Source organism: Chelonia mydas, chromosome 4, assembly GCF_015237465.2.
Source record: "Chelonia mydas isolate rCheMyd1 chromosome 4, rCheMyd1.pri.v2, whole genome shotgun sequence".
Lineage (NCBI taxonomy): Eukaryota > Metazoa > Chordata > Testudines > Cheloniidae > Chelonia > Chelonia mydas.
In genome coordinates, this window is record NC_057852.1 from 54,975,591 (window position 1) to 54,997,706 (window position 22,116).

Consider the following 22,116-nt stretch of genomic DNA (forward strand, 5'->3'; position numbering starts at 1 on the left):
TCCATCCAGTTCTCTCTCCATCTGCAAGTCAAAAATATTAGTAGGTACTTAGCCTTATGGGACTGATTCATTCAGAGAGTGGCTCCACAACTGCTCCATGGCCTGGGGAGAGGATTCTTTTCCATTCGTCCACAATGTATCCTCAGGTTTCAGAGTAGCAGCCGTGTTAGTCTGTATCTGTAAAAAGAAAACGAGTACCTGTGGCACCTTAGAGACTAACCAATTTATTAAAGCATAAGCTTTCGTAGCTGTAGCTCACGAAAGCTTATGCTTTAATAAATTGGTTAGTCTCTAAGGTGCCACAGGTACTCCTTTTCTTTTTAATGTATCTTCAGTGCCCAAATCCAGTAGCCAAGCTGAAGATTTGCTACAAATAAGGGGCCTACACCCCTTCTTTGAATTAGAAATCACATTTTTCTTCACTTTTGAAGCACCAAATGCTATCATGGAAGCAAACTGACATTAGCTGGGGTTAAACAGCTTACCTGTCCCCTTGTGCCCATTATTCTTGTTTTTAACAGAAACTGGTTGAGGTGATTGTGTGCACATCCAGTTCCAGATGTTACCAAAGTCAGAATCTAGATGTGGATTTTTAACCAAGTGGCATTCAAACCAAAATGGTAGAAATGGAGAATAACCACTCCCTGCACTGCAATTCCAGAAGTACTTCCACAGTTATTTGTTATTAGCCGAAAAATGTCCAGTGTGGAGGCTGCAACAGTTCCACACTGCTGCTGGGTGTATGCAGACCCATTACCATACACCTGAAAAATCCACTGGGATTAAGTTGTGTGACCACCTGGCCTGGTAGTCTCCAAAGGTTTCAGCAGGGGGAGTATCTGGCTGGAGTCACCTCAGGAACATAGCTAAGAGTTGAGGAGAGTGAGGTGAGCATATTTTTTGTCAACAATTTCAGATGTGACGCTAGAAAGCTGTTCATTTATACCCCCCAAAAACTTTTCAAAACCCATCATCATAGAACAAAGAAACGACTAAGGGAAGTATTGTTCTGTTTCCTTGTGATTAAAAATATATATATTCTCTATCTCAATGAAGTTAGCAGGAATAAAGTCATTAGGTTAGATACCCAGGTGGCATAAATCAATGTAGCTCCATTTAATTCAGTGGGCTAGCCGTTCATCCTGTGCACAGCTCAAGAAAGAGGTGAGTGGCGTGTCTTCTGGACTTGACCTGTTCCAGGCATGGTACAGGCCCAGGATAAGTTAGAGCAGTCCAGGGGCTGCTTTAATTTACAGCAGGCTCCCCATGATTGTGGTGGGTAAAGGCTGGGGCCCAGATCAGAACCTGACTCAATCAGTCCACTGAAGACTCCTCTTTAAAGTTATAGAAAGAGAGAGGAGGCATCACTGAACAAGATGCCAAAGGAAAAGTTTGAGATGTAGGAGTAACCAGAAAATGATGGAGGTTACAAAAGCTGAGGAAGAATAAGATATCAAGAAGAAGAGCATGGTCAATCAGTTGAAAAGCAGCAAAGAAGTTAGGTTGATAATAGTTGGAGATATAGTAGAAGATTTGGTCAGGAAGATGATATGATGGTGAAAGCTGTTTCAGTGGAGGGAGAAACCAGATTAAAAGAGTCTAGAAGGGAGATGAAGAAGAGGAATTCCAGACAGCACTTGTAGACAGTACGTTCAGTGAGCTTGGAAATGAATGGGAGAAGAGAGAATGTAGTTGGAGAAGTAAGTGGGGTCAAGGATGATTTTTTTTTTATGAAGGGGAAATTAGAGCATACGTTTAGTGTGAAGGGAATGAACCAGTGGAGAATGTGGGATTGAGGGAAAACATTAAGAAAAGGAGAGTGGGGAGTAGGGAGATCAGGATGGGAAGCAGGGAAGAGGTTGCTGGGGCAGCTGGAGTGGTTAGAGGAGGAGAGCAAACAAGAAATCTCAGTTTTGGTGATGAGGGGGAGTAGAGAGGGTGATTTGGAGGAGGAGTTAGAGGGAGAAGAAGGGAGGTCCCATCAGATCTTGTAGATTAAAAAAAATCAGTGATACCCTGACCTTAGTGAGGTTGGAGCAATGGAAAGGTTTAAGGAGGGAAGCAAAGTTGCAAGAGAGGCAGCTCTGGTTGCAACTTTGCAATGGCAGAATTGAATGAGAATGCAGAAGTGGTGCTTCTTGAATAGTGAGGTAGAAGAGCTGTAGGAGGAAAGAATAAATTTGTAGTGGTAGAAGTCAGCATGGTTGTGGGACTGCCATCCATGATGCTCAGCTGGATGAGTTCAGGAGCAGAGGAAGTTGTTAGTGAGTGAAGCCAAGGCTGAGGGTTGGCTGGGTGACCTTGCAATAGGAAAGAGGGTAGAAGGAGTCAAGGGTGATGGAAAACGTAGTGAGATAGGGATGAAGGGTGGGATTGGGGGGAGGAGGGAAATAGTTTCTGAACCTGGAAGCTCCAACCTTTCCTGGCAAGTTTTGGATCCAGACTGGATCGCAAATCCACATGATGGGTTTAGATCTAGATTTCCTGACCTGAACAATCCTCAACTTCAGGGATATACAGACTGGGACCTTGAGATCAGATTCCTCTCTCTTTTTACCATTCATTTTTCAAATATAAAGAAATATAATGTCTGCAGGATCCTAGCAAAACAGGAGAAACTTAGAATGAGCAGAGAAAATTCATCACCACCTGTAAGGGTCTTTAAAAACATAGCAATACATACAGAAATTCAGAGGGTCACACTTTACAGCCCTTAGGCATAAACCCCAGAGAAGTCAGTAGCAGCTGTGCTTTACTAAGGATAGAGTAAAAACTGCAGGATTTTGACCCCTTATCTAATGTAAATATTTCTTTATTGAGACAGTTTTCATATCTGATCTAGTATATGTAATATATGGCAGCAAAAATTTGTAAGTAATGCTTTCTTATTACATGGCAGAATAAAACCTAAGGGCCAAGTTCTGCCTTTTTTATGCATGTGCCAGACTCCCATTGAAGTCAATGGGAATTGCACAGACATCCAAAGATAAATTGACCTTAATTGGATGGAACATATACAGGGTGGGATTTTGAAAAGTGCTCAGAAGCTGGCCTAACTCCATTAATTTCCATGGAGGCAGTTAGACCAACTCTGAGCATTTTTCGAAATACTACCCCATTGTGCACAATTGGAGTTGTCCTTATAGAGACACCATCTCTTTTTGACAACTTAGCAAGTTCATCCATTGACACTGTAGCATTTCAGAGTTCAGTTCAAACCCCCGTTTTTAAAAACAGAGTTATAGAATATGAAAAAGGAATGGGCTTATTGAATGGCAAAAACAAGTTCAGTACATTTCATACTTGCTTACATGCTGAAATACTTCATGATACAAATAGCCACAGGCATAAAGTCAATCACTTTATGTATAAGTAAAGAACATTCCATATGGCATAGGTTAAATGAGTTTGCATCTGACTGTTATTAGAAATGAACATACACTGGCTAAACAGTGTGATCTACACATACTCCCATTTATTCTTATTGAAGACAAAATTTCAGAACAAAGAAATGTGTCCTTAATAAAAATGGCATATTGAGCATGTAGTAATTCTACAGCTCCAAATGTCCATTGCACTTAGCTTGACTGTCGATTGTATGTAGAGAAAGAAATTACTAAGGGCTCGGTCATGCCCTCTGATGTCAAATAATTCAACATCAAGATTCTGGATTGTTTTGGGGTCTAGCTTGACAAATACAGAGCCTTGGAATACTGTTCCATGGTTATGTCACAATTAATCTTCACTTATTCCATATGAAAATTCTGTATCTTTTTTCTCATGCATTTCTTGTGCTAGTTCCTATAAATTAGAAACAGCCACTAGCTGCTGATATTTGCTGAATCTCCAAATTCATGCCAATGAAACCTTCATGCCACAACACACAATCACGTGTTCCAAATTTTATTTTCTATAACCCAAAGGCAGAATTTGGCCCATTATTTGGAATGACCTGGATATTTATTTATTAAAGGAGGATGCATATGAAAAGAATACATGATTGTGAGTTGAAGTCCAAAAGTTTTATTGACATAAATTTGGGATAACTGCATTACTTACAAGTGGTGAAGTTATATGAGAGTCATGCTGATGATCCCAACTGAGTGCCAATAAAACTTTTATCCTATATACTGAATCATTATTAATTCTGTATATACCATGGCCCATATCCTGACTCATGCAAAGTCTCCTTTTGCATTGCTCTGGCAGTGCAAAGGGAACTTAAAGATGTTCTAAACCAGACTACCTTGCTGATTTCATTCGAAACCCCACATGCTATATATAATGGGCTAAATTCTGCCTTCTGATGTACACATGAGCTTTGATAAAGAGGATTAAAAATGGGTGAAACTTACTAGAAATAGGTCTATGGGCAGAAAGTAATAGTCTTGCTGTTAACTGGAATATATTAAAAAGTCAACAGCAGCACTGTTCTTCCTCATAGATCTCATTTCTTTTCTTTTTTTCTTTTTGGTTTTCAGACTCCTTCTTTAAATAACCCCAAACCTAAAGAACTCCTTTCAGCTAAAGACAGTTTACAGAACCCATGCACACTTGCTTTAGATAGGCTACAGTATAGCTACAGAGCAGGATGCGGCACTCCCTCTTCTTAGGCCCTGGAGAGTAAAGAACTAGTCTGTGACATTGAACCTCAGGTTCTCCCATGGTAGTGCAGAGTACTCACCACAGAGTTGTAAGGACATCTGAATATAAATTAAGTTCTGTTTTATCCTTAGTCCTCTCTTTTTGAGACTACTGCTCATGCACCAGTTATACTGCCTGTCTTTTGGTGCCAATGCTTCATGAAGTTTTTAAGATATTGATATGAAGTTTTTACACCCTTTTATAAATCAATGGAAAGTACCATCAAGTATTTCAATGGCAGTTAGCAGCATAAAAACAAAATGAAAACCAATACTCTGTAATATAATGTTAAAATAATAATGCTAAGCGTCAGCTATAAACCAAAACAGCAAGAAAAAGTTAAGTTAAGGCTGCAATAGCTTGAGCTTTACAACACATTGTCCTTTATTAGTGGGGTCTGCTGATGTCAACAGGTGCATGGCCACCTTAACTCTGAATTTTCTCTCATGTTTTTATGACTGACCCTTAGTATTATTTTAACATCGTTGTTTTTTTCCTGTTTAATCACATTGCAAATAATGGGTGATAGAAATAGAGAAGAGTAAGCCACAAAATTACTCCATCTTACTCCGTATTACTCCATCTATCTGTGTTTAAAGACAGAACTTTGTTTAAAGTGCTTATTTTTCCACTCAGAATATAACCCATTTGAACATTAGGTTGAAGGCACAAAACCTGCAGGCTTGGCAATACACTAAACACTTTTATGCTCTTTTACATTTTTAAGGGTTTCTCCAAACTACAGCTGATGAGTTTTGCTTTTACTATGCAAGAAAAGATGGTGGCTTGTGCTTTCCAGATTTTCCAAGAAAACAAGTGCGAGGCCCAGCTTCTAACTATTTGGACCAGATGGAAGAATATGACAAAGTGGAAGAGCTCAGCAGGTTCATAAAGATAAATGCTGTTTAATCTAAAAAAACTGACAAATCTTTGTGGTTTTCACAGTGAATCAGCTCAGTCTGTGCTTATGCTCAGCAGCTGTGTCCTCCAGATGTTATTTTCTTCTGCTGCTGTTTAAGTGTCTTTTTTTTAATCACATTAGCTTAGATACTTTTAATATGTAGGTTACTAACAGAGTATTATGAGCCAAGCGTCTCTGTGATTCATATGTACTTCATGTGTGTCATTTTGATCTGAAATTTATTACTAATAGTTTACAGCAGTATGGAAGTTCTCTCTACAATAATTTATTAGCAAATCTGTTTTTATGCATATGGCATTTTTTTCTCCTGTACATTTTCCACTATTGTGAATAAATTGGATTATGTTATTTCAGTACACTTCTCCAAAATAAGGAAAATTTTATCAAATTCTGAAGTCTTTGGGATTTGCAGTGCTTACTTTAGGAGAGAATTTGACTATAAAAAATTCACTTTCCTCTCTGTGAATTTTGCTCTCCCTCCCCGCCTCTCAGATATCAGGCTACTTTACTTTAACTCTCAGCTATATAAAGCCAAATTTTGCTCTTGGCTGTACACAGGTTACTCTCATTGACTTCAGTAGGAGGGGCCACAGTGCATCTGAGGACAAAATTTGGCGTTTATAATTATCCTTGTAATACCACTTTTGGAACCTTGTATTGTAGTTCTCAGGGGCAATGTTATGTGAAGGTTCTGTGAACTGTATCTTTTGCAAAATAATAATAATAAAAAAAGTCTCACTGTTTTTCTCCGATTTCTTTAGAAAGCACAAGCACAACTGCTTCTGTATTCAGGAGGTTGTGAGTGGTTTGAGGCAGCCTGTTGGTGCAGTGCACTGTGGGGATGCATCACATCGTCTCTTTATCCTTGAGAAGGAAGGATATGTGAAGATTTTCACTCCTGAAGGGGACATAATTAAGGAACCGTTTTTGGACATACACAAGCTTGTTCAAAGTGGCATAAAGGTTGGAATTCTTTTTTATTTCTCTCTCATCTGCTTATATTTTAATCTAATTATTTGTTACCCTCCCTGTATGTGCTTTTCATTTAAAATCAAAATCATGGCGAGCAACAGCAATTTTTTTCAGGAAAATATTTTAATTTAAAGAAAAAGTATTCTAAATAGAAGATAAGGAGCAAATATGAAATATAGTAGAGTTCCAACTGATAAGGAAAGGGAGCATAATGAAGGAGTCTGCTTTCCTTGGTTAAGTAAAGGGAAAAGACTGATTATAAGAACTGTATTCATATTTTTCTCTGTGCTTTTAATTGTTTCCTCCCCTTGAATGTACAGGAGGATGTACAGCACCTGGATCACAAAGTTATCTCCACATTTACATCATTTAGGCCTGATTATGCTACTGCTGAAGTTTGCCAAACTTTGGCATTGACTTCAGTGGGAGCAGGCTTGAGCCATTTAAGGAATTATCCCACTTGAATCTTTTGGTATTACCAGTGGTTATTGTAGAAGCATACAGAAGGGGGAGCTCTCACCACACCATCCAAGAAGGAGGGGGAGCTACCCTGTGTTTTTTTTAGCACAGGGGGAGCTGTGCTTCCCCTCCCCATTTCTTCAATCCCTGAGAACTACAAAAACTGCCCATTGTCTGTGGTATAATCTAAAATGTGCAGCACACAACCTGTACCCTAAAAATGTTATTGCACCTCTAAACGTATGCCTATATATTAGTGAATTTTTCTAGTGCTGATCAAGCACAAAGACTACTATTGACTTTAATGGGAGCTGGAATAGAGCCCTGATGATTGGGCAATGATGTGACATTATTATTCCTGGAGATGTTGGTTTTCAAGGCAGTACTTCTAGATATGACAATAAAATCGTGGGATTAGTAAACTTAAGGGAATCCAAAGGCTACAAAGTGATATTTTAGTCAGAACCCATCTATATTTTATTCCAATATTTACTTATGTAAATGTTTATACTGATAACTCAGCTGAAATCCTACTATGTGATATGTAAAATTGGAATTAAGCTTTAGAATCAGGCTGTGCATCAAAGAACTGCAATCTAACTTCATAAAAAGCCTCCTTACCTGAAATAATTCATGGACTTGCTTTGGTGAAATGAAAAAAAAAAAATAATGAAAATGAGCTATGTTGATCTAAAGTATTTATTACACGATAAATAGGCTTTTTGTGCATCAGATACAATGCCAACAGGACAGTTTCAGATAGACCTTTCTGAGACGGTGTTTGGATAATTTTGGGTTTGTTTTGAAACAGAGGAATAAATGCAAAATACAGTAGTTTCTTTTAAAAAAAGAACTAATTTCTATGATTTTATGATTTATTGACCATTGCCTTTGTGCCTATGTGGATTGCCTTCAGCTACTGAGCTCCAAGACAAAAAAGAAGAAAAAAAAAGAAAAAATACACAACAAATATAAAAGGAGCATGTTCTAGTATAATGTGGTGTTCTCAGTGTCTCTACATCATGGTGATGGGCATAATATTAAGGCCTAGTTACTATTATCAGAAATATACTAGACCGGGGTGGCCAACCTGAGCCTGAGAAGGAGCCAGAATTTACCAATGTACATTGCCAAAGAGCCACAGTGATACGTCAGCAGCCACCCAGCAGCTCCCCCAATCCACTCACAGTGCCTCTCACCCACCAGCAGCCCCGCCAATCAGCGCCTCCCCCTCCCTCCCCGCACCTCCTGATCAGCTGTTTTGTGGGGTGCAGGAGGCTCTGGGGGGAGGGGGAGGAGAGAGGAGGCAGGGCCTGTGGCAAAGCCAGGGGTTGAGCAGTGAGCACGCCCCGGCACATTGGAAAGTTGGCACCTGTAGCTCCAGCCCCGGAGTCGGTGCCTATACAAGGAGCTGCATATTAACTTCTGAAAAGGTGCTGTGGCTCCAGAGCCACAGATTGGCCACCCCTTTACTAGACAAAAGCACCACAATTTTCAAAATTGGGGTAGTCTCCCCGGGTCTATATTGAAGCACCCAAATAAGTGGCTTGATTTTCAAGGTGTGCCGAGCACCCAGCAGCTCCCACTAAAATTAATGGAAGTTGCTAAGTGTTCAGCACTTGGAAAATTAGCCCACTTATTTAGGCATATAAATTCAGATTTAGAGACACTAACTTTAGGCTCCTGTTATTTCAAATCTTGGCAAAGTGTTTATAAGTATGAGTTTGGGATGGCTGCATTATTGATGAGTGGTGAGGTAAACACATGTGAGGCAGTCAAATGTACATGATAACTGCAATTTATGACATGGTTCTGCAGTTTATCACATGGATATCACCAAACCATGTGTTGTGAATACTCACACAAGCACTCCTATACATCTCTTTTCACATACATACTGTATACACACACATACTTCACTTGGTTCACACAGTTCACACCCTCTCAAGCAAAGTTGTTACTGGGAATTATAGCAAATCATTATGGGCCTGCATGTGTTTGCATGTGTTTGCATATGTCCTAGAAATACTGCAGCAGTTAGTTGTTGTCTAATGTCGAGACATCTTTAATAAGCTAAATTAAAGGTTTTTAAAAAGGTAAGCAATGAATAGCCAATTCTAAAGCACAAACCCAGACTTAGCTCTTTGTGCCTACATATTGCACACAATGGAACAAATTCTCCTCTTGGTTAATACTAGTACAACTCAATTAATGTCAATGAAAAGCAGAATTTGCCCAAATAAGTACTTTAGTCCACTATTTAGCCAGTGCAAATCAGACCATTAAATAATTTCAGTTAATTCCTAGATGATTTACACCTATGGCTTTCCGGAGAGCACGGTGTTAAAAAAAAAATTGTTAGTGTGATATATTAGGTATGAATCACCCTTTTGTCAAGAATCCTCTCCCCCCGGCCTGTCCAACCTTTCCATAGTCCTGACTGACTCATTCCATTTGACCAATCTACAAAAACGGGGAGGTCAGTCAGCATTACAAAAGTCACCACCATAGAGCCAGTAGTGCTAATTTAGCTGGAAGACTGGAAGCAAAGGAAAGACAAGCAAGAAACCGAAGGCGGTCCAGTTAGAGGGAATGATGGGTGTTCTAGTGCTTTCTGGTGGGTTGGGGTCTTGAATGGGTGGAGGCCTTTTTGCATTCTGCGGAGGAAGAAGGAAGGAGAAATAGCTGGAAGCAGGACACTAGCCGATAGGTAGGGAGAGGAAGGCAGGAGAATGCTGAAAATTAGGATACGCAGCTTAACTGCGCTAATAGTTATATAAAACACCCAATAACTTGAAAAAGTAGAAGAGAATAAATAAAACCAAATATTCCCTAATGATTACTTTAAAACCGTTCTCAACCATTTTTTACAGTGTATATCATTATAACAGAACATCCTGTGGGCCACCTCCCTTCTCATTCCGAGTCACACTAATCACCTTCCTTCCCATTCACAGTTACATAACATCCCTGTGGCAACTACAGACACTGTTCACATATAAAAATAATATCAGGGATAATAATACCTGATTCTGGCAAAATGCTCTGGAAGGGAGCAATATGTAAAAGGCTCTAACATGTTGCACTTTAACTTCCCTGTTTAGACCCTGCTGGCACAATCAAAAAGATATCTAGTTCATGTTAACGTAATCCCTGTTTCAATTTTTTTTAAATGCAGAGTTATTTCTCCAGAATCTTTACAGTCTGCATATTTTGCTAATTAGTGCTTCAGGACATTAGTATGCAGATTGCTGACATCATTGACCATGAATGGTTCAGGTCTGTTGGGCCATTGTAGCTGTGTGTGGGCTGTCTGAATAAGAGATCTCTTCTCTTTACAAGACAAAAGGGGGTTAAACATGTTTAATTCTCACTAATGTAACACTAATGAAAGCGGTCTGTGTACATTTTTGTTACAATGAGCCTGATTCTCTCCTTACAGAGTAACTACAGTGAAATCAATGGAGTTTTAGTAATGAGAAATCAGAATCACGCCCAAAATGTGTAGGTGCAGTTTTTTTCTAATGGTGACATTTTGGCCTTTTTTTTTCAAAATACCAAAAAAATGGAATTTTCTCAGTTTTTCCATCATTTTCATAGATTTTAAAGAAGAAACAACCATTAGATAATCTAACCTGACCTCCTGTGGAACACAGCACGTAGGGTTTTCACCCAGTTACCTGTGCATGTCACATGAAGATTTCCCTCTGAAATGAATAAGAACTGTTGACAATTTGCCTCCCACCCACAGCCCAATTTTGGGTTTGGTGTAACTAAAAAACAATATTTTCACTTTTTGATAAAAATGCTACTGTGTTAGGCTATGTGTGTTACATTTTATTTTTACAACCAAGGTTTAACCTCCCTGAAAACAGCAGTTTAAAAGATTTCTGTTTAGTTTGTATTTATATCTGAAAGATTGAGGGCTTGTCTAGATACCGAGTAACAGCACAGCAAGCCAGAGTGTGAATATACAGAGCACCAGCTTGCCATGCACTAATTAATGGTTTGGACAATGCTATAGCACAATAGACAAGCCCTGACAAACACTAAACTCTAGCCACTATAACAACATTTCCTCCCCCCAACCCTGTTTTTTGTGTTTTTTTTTAAACACATTTATATGGTCATATTTTACCTGGTGAAATGTGATATTTATATAGTGATTGGGTGAATGACAGGTAAGAACAATACCTTTGGAAAGGGTCTAAAACATGGGCTTGATTAAAACAGCTCCGATTTAGAAGGATACGGGCAAAGTTAATGATGGGCCTGATCCCTCCCTTCTGTTTTTACAGGTGAAGTGGAAATGTGGAGGTACTCAGCACATATGACAGCTACAGAACAGCAAATCTGTAGCATCTTATTCTATAGGCTGCCATAGGCCATTCAGAGGATTACTCTGAGGTTGGAATTTTCACAGTTCAGGGCAACTGCACCTGTACCTGTATTTCCCCCTTCATAGTCCAGCAAGGCACCTACTGTTAGGCTTCCAGCTCCCCAGCCATCACCTCTCTTCACTCCTGACTGGAGTTTTTCCAGGCTGTACAGTTCCCTGCTTTACACTGTGATATCCCCAGCAAGCCAGACTGACTAAACAGGCCAGCATCTGCAGTTTGTTTCTCCTCAGAGGCTATGAACAGTTGTACCCATAGTTATGTTATCACACAGCCCTTTCTCAGCAAGCACATTTATTCTCAAGGTGAAAGCATTACAGAGAAAATGTATTAAAAACAATAGAGAACCTATTAGCATGCTAATAAGCTTTTCAGAGATCACCCACATTCCCATCTCCAACAAGGGCTCTGGTAGGAGTCAGTCCTTGAAATTGCACACGGAGGTTTTTCTGTGGTTACAAGTTCATAACCACTTTAGTTCAGAAGAAGAACACATATGCATAGGTTAGCTTTCCTTTATACAGCTTGGGTCTTTGATCTTCAGAGACTGTGAATAGGTAATCAGTCAGACAACAGGTCTCTCCTCAGGATATACCTTCAAAAGGTTGGTCCAGAGGTGGGAATTTGCATTCTCTCTCCCCCAGGTATTTCCTAGGAAACATACTTAACTTTGTCCAAAAATGTCCTGCTTGTCTGGCATACTGTTTAAAATAGTCCTTCGAAGCTCCTAACACTTCCTAGGGTTTACACTATCCATGTTTCCCCCCACGAGAAGTTATGTACAATCCCACAATAATATATAAATTTTGCATGTATAATACAATGGACTGCAAAGCTAGTTGAACTTAATTCAGTAATAAGTTCAAAGATATTGCAGGAAATTGCCATATCTGTCACTGGGATGAAGAGGAGGAAGCCCCCATATGTGGCATGCTCCCCTTGTACAAAGAGCAAATAGCCATGAACATTAGTGGTGGTCTGACTAGTATTAAGACCCTGACTATGGCAGTGGTGGTCAGATCCATGAATAGAGAAACAATGTATAGGTATGGTGAAGCGAATGACTATATTGTCAGGGAATGAGCCATACTGCCAGTGGTACAGAGTGCAGAGGTGTTTTTGCTCCTCTGATCTGCTTGGTGATCCACACAGTGGAGTTTCGTGACCGTGCCCATTTCCCCTTCTGTGAAGCAGCTAGCTTCAACACACGAATGGGATGATCCGGTGGATTTTTCCCAGTTGTCCCCCTGAAGATTTATAAATATAAATGCAAGTTAAACAGAAAAGAATGGTACAACCCATTATATATGGCAAGGGTTCTATTGCACCATCAATTTTTAATCTCCATTGCAATCAATAGGCATTTCTGCTTAAAACTGATGGCACAATATGGTCAAGTGTGTTGAGTGAGGGGAGTTAATTCTGAGGGTTTTAATCAAAAGAAAAGGGGGGGTATTATATGCACTCAGATGTACACATTATGTTAGCATAAGTACATTAAGGCTGAGTAAATATTTCATCATAGCCCAAAGACATACTGCCTAAACCTGTCTTCTCAAGTGAGGATGGTGATGGCCTGAACCTTAAGGAGGACTTCTCAAATACACAGAGACCCAGAATTCATGGGGAAAGAAAGTCCATACCCTGGGGACCCTGGCCAGAAGCACATTCCCAACTTGTCTCTGCAAATCTCTCAACCACTAATCCTCACTGGCAGCGTGGCTGGCAGACATGCCCTGTGTCAAAGTTTGACTCAGACTCACAATTTATCACACCACTCTGTTTTATTAGCAAAGCTGCTCTGCTAATACATTTAGAAGTGAGCCCCCCCCCAAGTGGGGCTTGTGTCTCTTAATTTATACAGCTTGCTGGAGAACAAGTTACAGAGAAGTTACAGACAAAAGAAGAAAAGATTTTAGTCACCACCCTTCGAGATCCCTGAGACCAGTCACGTATCTTCAATTACCTGCCACCCTTAACAATCTCCTTTAACAGCTTCCAGTTAACTTAACTAATTGCCCTTCACACCTTCCATTCTGATGCCTGCTTCTTAGACATGCTGGCTCTATCTTAATTGCTTCTCCATTCAAAAGCTAACTGTCCCTATGTGTGCTCCCTCAGATACTTTGTAACATGTTTTGGCATGCCCTCTCATATACAATGTATCCAGCATGTCCCCTTATACAATGTTATACTTCCACACCTGCTACCATAATATTTCTTTATTTGGCCATCCCCTCTTCTTGTCTTTGGAAGCCTTGGATGGGGCTTAAGGCAGAAGCTGGCCACCTCCAGTATTTTTCAGGCACATTTCATTCTGGCCACAGAGTGGGAACTCCTTGGCTCTCCCACGATATCTATTATGGGGAGCCTCCAGTGGGTAGTGCTTGTGTCAAGGGGCAACCAAGGGACTTGGTGGCAAGAGTGGCCTATCATATAGACTCTTATCTTGTTCCCCTGATTTTCAGCTCCATTTTTTGGCCTGATAAAACCAGTTTGGAGTTACAAAGCAGTATTCTACATGTGTTCCTTCCAAGTTCTATAACAAGGACAAAATTTACCAAGAAAACACGTTTTCTGATTTTTGTCTTGCATTGATTTTCACAGCATAGTTTTATCTTAAGATTTTTTAACTACTGATCATCTAGTCTGACATCTTTCATATCACAGGCCACTGATTTTCACCCAGGTAGCCCTGTTTTGAGCCTAATAACTTGTATTTGACTAATGGATATCTTTCAGAAAGGCATCCAGTCTAGATATTAAGATATCAAGAGGTGACAAATCAATCCATCATTTCAGTTTTTTCCAGTGGTTAATCACCCTCACTGTTAAATATTGGTGCCTAATTTCTAATTTGAATTTATCTGGCTTCAGATTCCAGCCACTGGTTCTTTCTCCATAAGATTAAAGAGCCTATTAGTACCTCACTGTGGCAAATTGCCGGCACTACTATGATGAGTCTCGCGCTTTCTCTTCTTGGGTGGGGGTTCAGGGTACCGTTTTTTGCCCCTGAACTGGGGTATTAATTGCCCCACTAGTGTTGTAGAGGAGGGGAGTGGAGAGAAAGGGACCCAGGCCCGGCCGCTACTCCGGGTCCCAGCCCAGGGGCCCTAGGGATAGCAGTAAACCACTAAAACTAGCGGTTCCTTCCCCTGGGCTACTTCCCTCTCCTGCCCTTCAGCTTGTGGGGCTTCCTGCCCTCCCTCTGAACAAACCAGGTGTCCCTTTACCTAGGGTCTTGGTCTTCTTAGCCCACCGCAGCACTTCTCCAAACTCTCCTCTGCTTCCCTCCAAACTGCTCTCTGCTCCAACACCAATCCACTCTGCTTCAACGCCTCCAACCTGCTCTTTGCTCCAGTGCCAATCCACTCTGCTTCAACTCTTCCTCTTGTCTGATTGAAGCAGGGGGGTTTTATCCTGTGACTGGCTTAAGGTGCTTTAATTGGCTTCAAGTGTTTTAATAAATGTATAGCAAACTTTCTTCCCTCTACAGGGAAGAAGGCTCCCTTCTAACACACTCCTGCTGCCCTCTGGCCATGCTGTATCACAGTCACCATGAAGATACTTATACAGCTTCATCTCCTCATGAAGATATTTTTACCCTGTAATCAAGTCACATCTCAATTTTTTTATTTATTTTTTTTTTTTTTATAAGCTAGACAGATTGAACTCTTTAAGTCTCTCACTGTAAGGCATTTTCTCCAGCACTCAAATTATTTTCATGGCTCTTCTTTGAGCCCTCTCCAATTTTTCAACATACTTCCTAAAACGGACACCAGAACTGTATCCAATATCAGTCTCACCAGTGCCATATACAGAGGTAAAATTACCTCCCTACTCCTAGTCACTACTCCCCCACGCACTACATCCAACGATCTCATTAGCCACTTTTTGCCACTTCATCAACAGGAGACTCAAGTAGGGTTGTCAGGTGTCTGGTTTTCAATTGGAACACCCGGTTGAAAAGGGATCCTGGCGTCTCCGGTCAGCACCGCTGACTGGGCCATTAAAAGTCCGGTTGGCAGTGCAGCAGGGCTAAGGCAGGCTCCCCGGCTCTGTGCAACTCCCTGGAAGTAGCCACCATGTCTGTCCCTTAGATGCAGGGGTGATCAGGGAAGCTCCACGTGCTGTCCCCATCCCCAGCACCAGCCCACAGCTCCCATTGGCTGGAAATGGCTGCTAATGGGAGTTGCAGGGGCAGTGCCTGTGGGTGCGGGCTGTGCGCAGAGCCGCCTGACCACACCTCCATCTAGTGGCCAGACATACCAGCTGCTTCCAGGAGCAGTGTGGAGCCAGGGCAGGCAGGGAACCTGCCTTAGCCCTGCCACGCTGCGGTCTGGGAGCCACCTGAGGTAAGCGTGACCCGGCCAGAGCCCACACCTCAAACTCCCTGCCCCAGGTCAGAACCTACCCCCACACCCTAACTCCCTCCTAGACCCCACACCCCAATCCCCTGCCCCAGGTCGGAACCCCCTCCCACAGCCAAACTGCCTACCAGAGCCTGCACCCCATATACCCCCCCACACCCCAACCCCATACCCCAGCTCTGAGCACCCTCCTGCACCCAAACCCCTTGGCCCCAAACCGGAGCCCCCTCCTTCTTATCCCTGGCCCCACCCGAGAGCCCACATGCCCTGCTCCGGCCCAGTGAAAGTGAGTGAGGGTGGGGGGGGAGCGAATGACAGAGGGGTGGGGGACTGGAGTGAGTAGGGGTGTGGCCTCAGCGAAGGGGCAGGGCAGGGGCAAGGGCGTTCGGTTTTGTGCCATTAGAAAGTTGGCAACCTTAAGCTCAAGTGGCATTTCTCATCCACTAATTGCCCCTAAATCATTTTTATTTTATTGTAGCCATTCGAGGCTTTAATATATATCTATTGATTATGAAGTTATAGAATCAGCAACAGGACTGTATTATAAGCCAAGCAATTCCATTTCAGCCAAAGTGTCTGAAGTAGAAATCTGAGTGAAATGGGTATCCTTAAAACTGCCTTTGCGGAGTTATCACACCAAGTTATATTGTATGGAGATCAACTTTAAAACAAAACAAAACACATAATAATCTTTTAATAGTAAGACTAATGAAAACACCAGAATAAAAGGGCAAAGCCTTTGAGGCCTCTAAGAAAAAAAAAGAAAACCCCAAAAGAGAAAACACATGTCAGTGAAATGATGCTGATGATAGGCTGTTAAGTATATATGAGCTAGACGCCATGATCTCAGACACCTTCTGCTCCATCCCCCGGCTATGAATCTTTTTTCCTTGTCACAATGGCTTAAATTTTAATAGAAAGTTTCCATAAATTTAAACCACATATGTGTCTTCATTTCTTTAAACCATCAAATTACCCAGTAAGACTGTCTTTACACACTTTTATGATTTCAGAGTTTTTGAAGTGTGATATTCTTATAAAGTTCCTTGTAATTATTTTAATGGCCAATACTTTTCTGAAGTTGTTACAGTGAATGCAGATGTAAATGTCGGTTTAATTGTTTTAAGAACACATGCTCCATTTAAATTATTGAATCACTTCTTATGAACACAAAGTCTAGATCTACCCTAACAGCTTAACTGTTCGGTACAAGTACTTTAAGGGGACTGGCAGGTATTAAATAGGTTATCTATAAGGTTGGGAGTCAAATGCTCCAAATATTCCAGAGCTGCTCAGGGTGGCTGGACACTCATGAAGTGAGCTCCTTGCCTCCACAAACATCTTTAAACAGCACCACAGGGTTAGCATGTGAAACTTTTATACTCTATCTCCTTGGTGTCTTTAACTACATGACTACTCAAATAATAAAATATAATACTGTGCAAGATATCTCTACAACTTTTAGATACAAGTTACGTATTTGCAGTTGTTACACTGAATTGAAGGTGCAAATGTACCTTTAATTATTTTGACTATGCCTGATGAGTAAGTCATCTTGAGAATTGAAGGTTATAGTCCTGATTCAGCAAAGCACTTAAGTAAATTCTGAACATTAAGAAAGTGCTAGGGCTTAAGCATGTTCTTGAATGCTTTGCTAAATCATTGCCTGAGGCATATTTTGAGTCCTGAATGGTCTCCACAAAGATCACATGATGACTCCTTTTTTAACCCCTTTTGCATCAGACAAGATGAGGGCTATTTCCATTCCAAACTTTAGCTTTCATCTCTCAGCTGAATTGGCAATAGGGCTGTTCAAAAAATATTACAATAATTTATTATGAGAATACTGGGGTTTGGATGGGGTTTTTTTTTTTTGTTTTTTTCATTATCTTTGTGTTCAAAAGTACCTGAAGAGTTTTGCTCAAACTCTGTGGAAAAAGTCACTCTTGGACAGAAACCCAACTCAGGAAAATTTTAAGATGTTCCAAACAGTTTAAAATGAGGTGTGAAATGGAACCTGTTACTCAACCTTAATTAGAGAAGTTGCTGCCACTTCCATTATATTATAGGCCTATACTATAATCAAATGGCTGACAAAGCATTTGACCAAGATTAGTTAAAACTTGAGAACAAATATGATTTTTTAATAAAATGAGGTTCATCCACAAGTTTACTGCATCATCTCCTTGGTTACTCTGGGACAGACACTAAGTATCCAAAAAGTATTTTTGCATAAGATGTTATATTATTTATAGCTCTTAAATCAAAAGGTAGAATATTATAACTACTTCTAAAGAATCTAAGGAGCCTCATAGCTACTATGAGAATGGGTACTATAGAAAAAAATAAGATAACGCAATAAAGTATTTTATAATCAGTCTGTTTATGAGTAGAATTGGATTATTTGTTATTCTCTGGCTTCTGTGATCAGATATATGTTTGCCCAAAGCTCTTCATATACACCATTGGACAGTGGTATAAATATGTGTGCTTGTTTTTGAATCAGGCATATGGGCCATTTTCTGACCTCAGCCAATGCACATGCTTCCTAGTGATATCAATGGGCCTTCTGCTACTGATAGAGGCAGTAGACACCTGGGCAGAATTCACACACTGATTTTAACATGCAAGTATCACTAAGCCCCTCACCCTCTCTTTTATAGGAATAACTCATGTAGGAGAGAGGAAATTCCAAGCGTCAAAGCAAGGAATTTCCTGTGAATTCTTGCATTGGGGGAAGGAGGTTAATTGCCCCCTTTCATTTTCCCCCAGGAAAAAATGTGGGTTTTGTGTATTAACCCATGGTTTACAGCCAAGAGCTGTAGGAGGCAAGGGAATTGGCACAAAAGAGCTTGCTGCCATTTTGCCATCTGACTTTACTGATTCTTGCAAAAGCCACGATTCTGGTGGCTACAGTCACTATCCCTAGAATCTCCCTTCCCCAGGGGTGTAAGTCTTCCACAGCAAGAGGGCTGTGTTCCTCTGCAGGCATTGGAAAGGGAGTGAGGACTGGAAGAGCCACCTGAGTCTCCTCTCTCTTCAACTTCATGGGGCTACAACTCTGCACCATCATTCTCTGGGCTTTTCTTGGGGGAAGTGGAACTCTCTGCTCCTGAGAGACCAGGCTGCTGTCCGCATGTGGGGGAATTCATGTAGTCCCCTAAAATAACAATGCTATACTGTGAAATACAAACATGCAGCGCTATCCATGTATGCCAGTTGTGCAGGATTTCTTCTTCGGAGCCAGCAATGTAGGTGTGTGGTTTTGTTTGATTCCACAGTTCATACCACCTGGAGTCTATGTTTTAGCTGCTACCTTGCTTCTACATTCTCACCACAGGAACCATGTTAAAACCTCTGTAAGATGTGTGCATAGCCTCGAGGGGAATAAAATCGATGACTAGCACATGACAGAGATACACGGTGGAGTACTGTTTTGGTTCTCTGGAATGCGTCTTGATTGGAAATAGGAGCGTTTTGGCTGTGGTAGGGGACAGGTTGAGTTGCTACTACTACAGCTGCTTTCCAGGTCCTACTTTGTGCCTACACAAAAACCACCCAAAGCACTATTGTTGTGCCTCATCAATCCACTAACAGACTGCTGGGAGGGAAGTAATAGAAACACTCCTTGGCAGCTGCAGGCTGACACACTCCAGCACAGAGCTGAAACAAAGTTACTTCTTCGAATCACATGGGATTCTCAGTAATTCAGGAGGTCAGGATGGGAGCAGGCAGGCAGGCTTTGAGCACGATACCCAACATTTCTGTTGCCACGCCCCATCTTTGACCTGCACACTGGGAATCACAATGTAAAGGCAGAATGCCTTGCCAGAATTTGGATAGAAATTTGGGAAGGAAGTAGTGCCTAGGAGGCACAAGTAGTCCATTCCAAAAATAAGGACAATTTTAAATATAAAACAAAAAGAATGTCACTGTTTTATGAAAACCTTGAACACAAATAAAATATTTTCCCCCTTAATCAGATACTGGACATAAGAACATAAGAATGGCCATACTGGGTCAGACCAATGGTCCATCTAGCCCAGTATCCTGTCTTCAGACAGTGGCTGGTGCCAGATGCTTCAGCGGGAGTAAACAGAACAGGGCAATTTATCGTGTGATTCATCCCCTGTTGTTCAGTTCCAGCTTCTAGCAGCCTTATTTCTAGCAATAGAGTAAAGTCTACACATGCTGCTCAGTAACCACCCTGGAGCCTAAGCATTGTGCATTAAAAGATAGATGGGATTTTTATAAGGTGGTGAGCTTAGAGAGGGTAATAACACTTTTCTGAGGGTTTAAGATAATGTAACTGGATTCAGAGGACTGTAATATTAATCAGTCTTTTAATAGAACGCCTTGTATGGAAAATTACATATACCTGGTTCTCCCATTGATCTTTTACAGAGCACAATTCTGATCCTAAATAAGGATACACAACAGTTCTTTTAAGGAAGCTTGCATCTTACCATCATAAAGCAATGTTGTTTGCATGTAAAATCATTATCCTTACAATTATGAGTAGCATATGCTCAAATGTTCTAGAGCATTTTTTTATGGGATTGAAGTAGATAACTATAACTTAAGCTAGCAATTGTGGGGCACTGCAATGACTTTCAGGTTGTAAGCCAAGCAGATGAGGAATTGTCTGTTTATGCTAAAGAAATTTGAATCAACAAAACATTATACTGTAGTTTCTGTTGATTTTGGGCAATGTTTCCTAGACTTGAGGAACCGAGAGGGGAAAGAAGATAATACTTTATCATTTTACATGCACATGTATAGATTTTAATGTTCTGTGTTTCCTTGAGATGAATCCCATGGTGCCAATTAACCTAACTTATTCCAAAACAATTCTCTGTTTGGAAAGAATAATTTTCATTGTGGGTGTTCCTTGAAATTGTATGCCTCATACCCTGTTATTACTGAGATGTGTGTAGTACAACTGAGTGTGCCAGCTTCTTTTCCATGCACTGTATAGATTATAGCTGTATCCCACACACAGTGCTAGATAATCCCTGTTTTAATTTTGTTATGTGTATAAATCCTTTTTGAACATTTAGCAATTTTAAAAATGTAAAAAGCCATCTTCCTCTCCCACGTCATTTGTTAAAACCAAATGTGTTATTTAGAAGTGATCAAAACCAGTGAATAGCATGGCAATTTTCTAATTAAAAGGAAACTATTGCTTTTTTCTAAAGCCTAACAGGCAGATCATGTTATCCTGCATAAAAAGGCAGCAAGGAGACAAAGTGAGGCAGAAAACTCTGTGGCCTTGAGGCAACAGAATTTTGAACATGTGATTTCCTCTAGGGGGTGGGGATTTGACAGCCCACTGGGGGTAGAAGATGCATGCTCCTCCCCCTGACCCCAGAGATCCCAAAATCCATGTGAAGATCTTGAAGATCTCAGGGTATCCATGAATGACCAGCATGCTCACACAAAGTACCCCAATTTCCAAAATACTTCCCCCCGAAGCACCTCCTCATATCCACCATGGCAGCATGACTCTTAGGTGCCATATGCTTTTTGCAATCCCACCCACAAAACGGGTCATATCTCAGTCCTGTAAAAGTATTTAAAGGTGCAGAGCAGGAAAATCTTGAGAATTAATGCTGACCACATCAAAATTAATTCCTTCTGCTGTTCCCCCATGATCCCAAAAGAGCAGCTTTCCTCGCTCCAACTCCCCTCTTCCACAACCACCAATGGAGCCCCTCTTCACAAAACTCCCTTCCTCTGACAGATTATTGGCCATCTCATCAAGTTTTCCACTGATTTTATCCCCTTTGCACTTAAAATTGGAGAGGGTGATCTGGCTCTAGTTTCATGGTGTATGTAGAATCTTAATTTTTTAAAAAATAATCAGAGCTGATACATGATGTTACCAAAGAAAATTAAAATAAAAATAACTCCAAGAAAATGATGAAACTACTGAGTAGCTGACATTTATTTTTGTTCACCAACTGTCAGTGTCTGCCTGGATTCTCATATTTCCATAGTTTTTAAAGCAATTATTCCATAAATCAATAAACCAATATTCACTCAGATTTAATTTGAGGAATGAAATATATGATCTGTGGGATGGAGCACTGAAAAATACTTTTACACATTTGCTTTTAATTTACAGTAGATATTTTTTCAAAACCTTGATCTATACTCACTGGCACTGAATTACAGTTTCTGAAGTTGAATTTCAAAGATTTTTTTTAAATACTAGCTAAACAATTATCAGTTCCGAACTGAATGCCCTAACTAACAGTCGGGGAGAGGATTGTTCTGTTCTTGCCATTCTAAAAATGCTGGCCTTGAAATCACATCAGCCAATTTCTTGATCATTGTGACAATCCAGATC

General features: G+C 40.6%; 2 protein-coding genes across 4 annotated transcripts in view; one reads left to right on the plus strand and one right to left on the minus strand.

Annotated features, from left to right (window-relative positions):
• The window catches only part of LOC102947790 (hedgehog interacting protein), a 97,583-nt gene that overhangs the window by 10,477 nt on the left and 64,990 nt on the right, over positions 1 to 22,116 (plus strand). For all 3 annotated transcript variants that reach the window (XM_007070137.4, XM_043545752.1, XM_043545754.1), the window contains exons 3-4: positions 5,372 to 5,528; positions 6,328 to 6,529. In XM_007070137.4, coding sequence (XP_007070199.1) covers positions 5,372 to 5,528; positions 6,328 to 6,529 — 359 coding nt within the window. The remainder of the gene's footprint in view (positions 1 to 5,371; positions 5,529 to 6,327; positions 6,530 to 22,116) is intronic.
• The window catches only part of ANAPC10 (anaphase promoting complex subunit 10), a 248,243-nt gene continuing 232,432 nt past the window's right edge, over positions 6,306 to 22,116 (minus strand). The window contains exon 6 of the mRNA XM_043545762.1: positions 6,306 to 6,464. Coding sequence (XP_043401697.1) covers positions 6,459 to 6,464 — 6 coding nt within the window. The 3' untranslated portion in view covers positions 6,306 to 6,458. The remainder of the gene's footprint in view (positions 6,465 to 22,116) is intronic.